The sequence below is a fragment of the Chrysochloris asiatica genome, unplaced genomic scaffold (assembly GCF_000296735.1).
Source record: "Chrysochloris asiatica unplaced genomic scaffold, ChrAsi1.0 scaffold00004, whole genome shotgun sequence".
Taxonomy (NCBI): domain Eukaryota; kingdom Metazoa; phylum Chordata; class Mammalia; order Afrosoricida; family Chrysochloridae; genus Chrysochloris; species Chrysochloris asiatica.
The window spans coordinates 33738897-33746003 of NW_006408522.1; the positions used below are offsets into that span (position 1 = coordinate 33738897).

General features: G+C 41.3%; 2 protein-coding genes across 2 annotated transcripts in view; one reads left to right on the forward strand and one right to left on the reverse strand.

The window, feature by feature from the left end:
* GANC (glucosidase, alpha; neutral C) overlaps window positions 1-7107 on the reverse strand; it is a 107939-nt gene that overhangs the window by 94300 nt on the left and 6532 nt on the right. Inside the window, exon 3 of the mRNA XM_006831890.1 lies at window positions 5023-5131. Within this exon, the coding sequence (XP_006831953.1) occupies window positions 5023-5131 (109 nt within the window). The remainder of the gene's footprint in view (window positions 1-5022; window positions 5132-7107) is intronic.
* On the forward strand, window positions 1778-2294 carry LOC102825273 (histone H1oo-like). Its single transcript, XM_006831839.1, has 2 exons — window positions 1778-1863; window positions 1919-2294. Exons 1-2 carry the CDS (start codon window positions 1778-1780, stop codon window positions 2292-2294), a joined length of 462 nt encoding a protein of 153 aa, XP_006831902.1.

Genomic DNA, 7107 nt, shown 5'->3' on the forward strand with positions numbered 1-7107 from the left:
ATCAAATTGTATCAGATTACTCTTTTTTTCCTCTTCTTTCTTCTTCTGGTTGAGCTCTGATCATCCAGTCATTGAAGTCAGGTCAAGTGGGTATTATCTGCAAGTGTGGGTATTCTTGTGCATATGCCCTCTCTTTTTATCAGCTGAACGCTTCACTCTCCACATTGTAGGGCTTAGCTCGCTGCTTCATTGCTGATTTTCTTTCACTTCCCCTTATCGGTGACGCCTGTGGTCACCAATCAGAGCGTTTATTCCCATTGAGTCTTATTCTTGGAAGGGGATATGTACTGAGGGGACTGACCACTTGCCTTGATGTTTCCTGGGCAAGCAACTTGTTTGTTCTTGTAGTAACAGTCCACCTGCCTCTATTGTTTTGTATTTTTCTTGTATGTCTTTCTTTCAAGAAGTATCTTCTGTTCTTCTAGCCACTCCAGGCTGGTTTGCTCATCCTTTCAAGTAGAAATTTCCCATCTCTGGAGAGCTGGATGTGGTTCAGGCTTCTACCTATAGTCTTATGTATTTCAGAGGCTCCGCAGGAAGCCTCCTTCACTGGGTACATTGTTTTCTGTCTTTTTAATGACTTTTTTTAAAATGACCTTTTGATTTCTTCATGTACGATATCCTTGATGTCATCCACAATTTGTCTGATCTTTAGTCATTAGTGGTCAAATCTACTCTTAAGATGGTTTCTAAATTCAGGTGGGATATATTCACGGTTGTACTTTGGCTCTTGTGGATCTATTTTAATTTTCTTCAGCTTCAACTTGAACTTGCAAATTAGCAGTTGGTGGTCTGTCCTGCAGTAGGTCCTTGGCTTTGTGCTGACTGATGATATCGAGCTTTTCCCTTGTCTCTTTCCACATATGTAGTCAATTTGAGGGCAGATTTATATACCATTAAAGGGAAGTATGAATTGTCTATAAGGATGTCCTGTTACTAGTAAGTCCTGGTGACTTACTATATTTAAATGGCAGTAAGTGTTAAAAAGGAAAAGTATGGCACTTTCCATAGGATGGGGGCTGTTGTCTGTGCAGTGGAACTATGTTTCCAGTGACCATTCAGGGTCTCCTCGGTGGGGTCTGAGAAGCCAGGACTGAGGCGCAGCAGTGTCCTGGTGCATCACTGCAATTCCAGAATGATGTGGGTGGTACTGGAGGTGCTGCAGGAAGAGGAGCAGCATCACAGCAACTTAGTGGTGACCATCAAGCAGTACATTCTGCAAAAGCACCTGACGGTGAGCATCAGCTGGCTCAACTATCAGCTGAAGCCAAGGGCATCAACCAGGGCCTTTACATCTGGCCGCTCAACTCCAAGGCCAAGGGGAGGCACCGGCAGCTTCAAATTAAGTTTCCAAGAAAAAAAAAAGGATAATCCAACCCAAAATAACATCCATTACCACGGAATTTTGAGTTTTGTTCTACATATTCTGCCACTCTATCTGGGATCTTCTAATACAATTCCATTCAGAGTAGTTGGCAGTAGTAGTAGTAGGCACCATCTAGTTCTTCTGGTCTCAGAGTTGTGGAGACTGATGTTCAAATGTGAACATCAGTTAATTTCAAGCCTTTTCAATCCTCATCACTCTTCTTTCTTCTGCATGTGGAGAGACTAATAGCTGCACCTTACATTGGTGTGGTGCTGTGGGTTAATGCACTGGACTGCAAGTTCGGTTTGAACCACAAGGTCGGTGGTTCAAGCTCATCAACTGTTTCTTGGAATCCCTATACAGGATTGCTATGGAGTGGAATGGACTTGATGGCACTTACCAACAACAATCATGGCCACCAAGAAACCCAATGAGGTCAAGGACCCCAAGAAACCTGGGAAGGTAAAGAAGCCAGGAAAAGGCACCCAAGAGAGGTGGTGAGGCCAAACCAGAGGAAGCCCCAAAGGCCCTTCCCTATGCTGTTGGCCTCAGTGGGAAGCCAGCAGTCAAAGGCAGCAGCCCTGGTCCTTTTCCAGTGGATGCTGAGGCTCCCAAGCAAACAAACTCTGGGAGTAAGAGTTCCAAAGCCAAGGCCATCAAGGACAAAAATGGGGCTACTTTCCCAGCAAAAAAAAAAAAAAAAAAAAAAAAGGCAGTAGTCAAGGTGCCTAAAGAGGCAACTGTACTGGGACTGGAAAGTAGCAAAAAACCAAAGCAGCACCTCCACCCAAGACCGAGAGCACCCCTGTGCACTTGGCCAGGAAGATGGAGGCCTCAAGAACTGAGAAGGCCTGGGCTGCTTGCCAAGGCCTCTTTGCCTAAAGTGTTCATCAAAAAGGCAAAAATTGAGATGAGAGCTAGAGGCTGAAATGGAGGCTGAGACTCACCTGGAGTACTTATTCCTCAACACACCATCACTCTATTGAATCACAACCAAGGAAACAGAACCAAGCATCATTCAGCTTGATGTTGGCCAAGGTGTTAATCAGTTCAGAACAGCTAAGCTTTAAAGAAAAGCTGGGGACAGACCCAGACACCAAGGCTTTCTCACACAGACCTAGCATATAGCATATAGCATTCCAGAAGAAAAGGCAAGGATACAAGGTCAAAAAAAGTTGGTTTTTTTTTTTTTTTAACTCTCACACACACACACAAATGGAAAATTATGACTCAATCATGTCCTTGATGGGTACATCTTGCTTTTCTTCTGGTACTAGGAACATCTTGTCAATGTAAGGAACAACAACCTAAAAGGTCTAGAAGAGTAAGCTACAGTTCTCTCAGTTGGTAATACCTCCCAGGACTCAGAAAATTGTCAAAAAGTTCACTACATTTTTGCAGGGCACTGATTGCCCCTTCCACTGTGGCAGCCAGTTGGATAATTGTAACCACTGATTCTCTACAGAGAAAGTTGGCAGCCTCATGCTGGGCATTCATTTACCTGTTCCCTACCCACAATGAGCCTGTCCAGGTAAGCTTCTGACTGTGCAGTCAGTCCCTATGTTAGCTCTCTGTTACTGGCCATTTCTGTACAAACAGTATGGGCTTACATGCAGTAGCTATGCCTCATTTGCTGATCTGGTGGTTAGTTAGGCAAAGACCCATTTTCATCAAGCTTAGAGGAAGAGGCAATGAGTCACTTCATAGGTTTTGAGAGATATCCCTGCACACTTGTAGAAGGTGCTAGAAGCGTTGTCTCTGGTGAAACCCTGAAAACAGCAAAAGTAAATATGCTGCCAAAATGGTCACCTATGTCATGAGAAAGTGACAACATTAACAATATGAAGTAGCATAATGGCAAAGGTCTATTCCATGTAGCTTTGCCAGCAGTGCTTTTTAACCCAGTCTCAAAGTTCTTTGCTGTTGTTGCAAGACTAGTTTTTCTCTGCTCCTCACTGTAAGTCAAATTTTTACTGAAAGTAAAAAAAATGATAATAGTAGGAAAGAAAACAATTCTGAAAAGGCAGTCAACACTTTGAAAAAAAAGCAAACTCATCATCATTCTTTTCCTTTTTGGATTTTCTTCTGGAAGCTTCTTTATCAAATTTCTACTCAATTATTTTTGTCATTAAGGATAGGCACAATACTATATATACTATGACTCTGTGAGAAAGCTTGGCATCTGGGCCTATACCGAGCTTTTCTTTAATGCTTAGCTATTTTGAACTGGTCACATCAAGTTGAATGATGCTTAGTTCTGTTTCATTGGTTGCTTATTAAGGGATGGGTTCAGGGGAGACGATAGGGAGGAAGGACTTAAAAAAATAATCTTCAAGTCTTGATCATTCAAAGTTACTACTGTCAGGGTTTTACTTGTGTGGGGGTAGGCAGGTACTTTAAAGTGCTGAATTGGGCAGAAGCTGTCTACTCAGCAAAATTTGCAACCTGCAGCTGTGAGCAGAACATGTCTTCTTAAGTTTTGGGTTCTTCCTAAACCTGAATTAAAATGTCATCATTCTGAATGCATGGATTTATGCAGCTTGTTTTAGAACTCTGACCACACTTGTACCATATCCTAATGTGAAATCTGCTTTGAAACACTTTCTCATCCCAGAATGGGGCTATAAGGGAGGCTCTTTGATGATGTAGTGAACTGGATACAAGGTCCAGACAACTTTAGAAATTAATGTCTGAAGTTGTCCTGTCCTTATATCAGGTTGACAACGCTGATCTGATAGAGGTCATGAAGCATTAAGTCCCTTTAGTCACCTCAACTCCAAGTAACAAGGAGAACATTAACATGGGATTCAGTCCAGAATTTTAAGGTGACCTCCCCAAACTATATGCTTGCATGCATTTGCTTGAGATCAGAGCTCTACAGACTCTGATACTTGCATTACATGAAGTAATGTGATGACTTACTGGTGAGAAAAGGTATTCAGTCCTTTCAATATGTAATAACTATGGTGACCTGCTTGTAAAGCAGCTCAGGAGACGAAATATTAGTGACATACAATTACATAGCACCTTGGCTAGTCCTCTGCTTTCTTGGCCCATTCACATTTTGAGGTTTGGACATTAATTGAATCTCTACTTTGCTTAAGCTGCATGCTCAATTTTACATTAACAGTACAAGAAAGAGTATGGGTAGTTGATGGAGTTTGAATGACGCACGAGAAAATTCTGGTTGTGTAACTTTGGACAAGAGACTTTATAGACTTCAATTTCCCTGTCTGAAAACGAGGGCTAATACAATGTATATATCTTAAGTGTAAAATGAAGACTAGAGTCCTGGTGTGGTACTGTAGGATAAGCACTATACTGCTGATTTTAGGTTTTGGTGGTTCAAACCCACTAACCACTCTTCAGAAACCCTATACAAGGCCGCTATGGGTTGGAACCTACTTGACGACACTTAATAAGAACAACAGTATGAAAACTAATTAAAAGGAAATAACATCTGCAACACAATCTGTTATACAAGTAACCAAGAAGTTGATATTTACATTGTTAAAATAATATCAGGGTACACACAAAAAAGATGATGTTTCTTTTCTAACCAAGTTGACTTTCGAAGTGTACATAGTTTCAGTTAACATTTGTGGAAATTGACTTCATTCACCCCAAATTAAAATAGGAACACATAGTTATCTCACCTTAGTTGCTTCGTTGATGATTTGGAAGTTTGTGCTGTCTTTGCCTATTCTGACAGAGTCTAGTAAGGCCCGGTAGGTGGATTTCTTGGAGAGCTGTTTTTTCTGACGCCTATAGATATTAAGTGTACAGATGTTTGAGAATGATTTGTGACAGTCAGCATCTAATAGGCTATATTATCATATGGAAGTCATATTAAAGTGGAATATGGTAAGTGAATTGGTCACAAACGTTGTTGGCAGTTGTTGAGTCACCCCTGATTCATAGTGACCCCATGTATCATAGGACTGGACCAGTGATTCATAGAGCTTTCATTGGCTTGTTTTTTGGAAGTATATGGCCAGGCCTTTCTTAGGCCTTGCTAGTCTATCTTAGTCTAGAAGCTAAACTGAAACCTGTTCAGTATCACAGTAATACACAAGCCTTCTCTGACAGACAAGAGGTGGCTAGGCATGAGATACATTAGCCATAAACTGAACACTGGTTTGTGAGGAAGGTGAGAATTCAACCACTGAGACACCAGTGCCCCTCTGATTATTTCTAGTACTCTAATTCCTGGTGTGGTGCTGTGGGTTAATGTAGTAGACTGAAAAGTTCGTTTGAACCGCAAGGTTGGCGGTTCAAGCTCAGCAGTTGCTCCTCAGAAACCCTACACAGGGTTGCTATAGGTCAGAACTGACTTGATGACACTTATCAACAGTCAAGTATTAATAATTATTTTTTAGCGAACTAATAAAGAAGTAAGGAGCTCTGGTAGCACAGTGGTTATGAACCAGGCTGCTAACCTCAGGGTCAGCAGTTTGAAATTACCAGCTGTTCCGCAGGAGAAAGATGAAGCCCTGGAAACCCTGTACAGCATCGCTATGAGTCGGAACTGACTCCACGGCCACCACCACCACCAATAAAGAAGTACTAATGCAGTCATTCTTACAACAACAACAATGCAGTTATTCACACAATATTGCTTGAGGATGATATCTTGTCTATTTTATTGAAGAGGGGCAATTTTCATAGTTGACATTTCTGTGTTTATTAATATCCCTCCTTCTTTCCAAGAAATGAACCCTAATAGTAAATATATTTGAGTGGAAATCCAACACATTCTAGTGGTTTAACAAGGTAATCTGGCATTCACTGTAGAATTCCCTCTAAGGCACCTGTTCAGAATTAAAATAAAATTTCCTTCTTTCAGAGCAGAGTAAAAACATTAGAAAGTTATAATATATAAAGCAGCTTTTGATGATTATAGCTTTTCATATCATATAAAGTCACTTAAAAAATTAAAAAAAAACAAACAACTTATTTTGAGACTCTAGGGAAACGGGCAGTCAAAAATGGTGATGGAAGTGCAAAATAGTACCTATGGAGGAAAGTCTGTTAGCATTTAAGAACATTTCAAATGCATTGGCTTTTTGATCCATTAATCTCACTCCTGGTAATCTATCCTATATATAGGCCTGCATGCAATGACATATGTATAAATCTTCATTATGGTAGTGCAAAAGACTGAAAACCCAAGGGAAATTACAGTACATCTATGTTGCTGTTGTTGTTGTTGTTAGATGCCATCAAGTTGGTACCTACTCATAGCGACCTTATGCATAGCAGAAAGAAACACTGCCTGATCCTGGGCCAGCCTCACTATTGTTGCCATGCCTGAGTCCACTGAGGCTGCCACTTTGCCAATCCATCTCATTGGCGGTCTTCCTCTTTTTCTCTGGCCCTCCACCTTACCAAACATGATATCCTTCTCTAGCAACTGGTCCCTCCTGACAATATGTCCCAAGTATGAGCGACTAAGTCTGGCCATCTTGGCCTCCAAGGAGCCCTCTGGCTGCACTTCTTCCAACACAGATCTGTTGGTTCTTCTGGTAGCCCATGGCACTTTGAATATTCTCCTCCAACGCCGTAACTCAAAAGCATCAATTCTTCTACGGTCTTCCTTATTCACTGTCCAGCTTTCACATGCACATGAGGTTATTGAAAATACCATGGCTTGGGTCAGGCGCACCTTAGTCTTCAAGTTCACATCTTTGCACTTCAACACTTTGAAAAGGTCTTGTGCAGCAGATTTGCCTAATGCAATA

Bases quoted from the DNA above. Each gene is read 5' to 3' on its own strand.
- LOC102825273 (XM_006831839.1), top strand. From the start codon at position 1,778: ATGGCCACCAAGAAACCCAATGAGGTCAAGGACCCCAAGAAACCTGGG. The intron at 1,864-1,918 runs GTGAGGCCAAAC...TGTTGGCCTCAG, and splicing joins AAAGGCACCCAAGAGAGGTG to TGGGAAGCCAGCAGTCAAAG.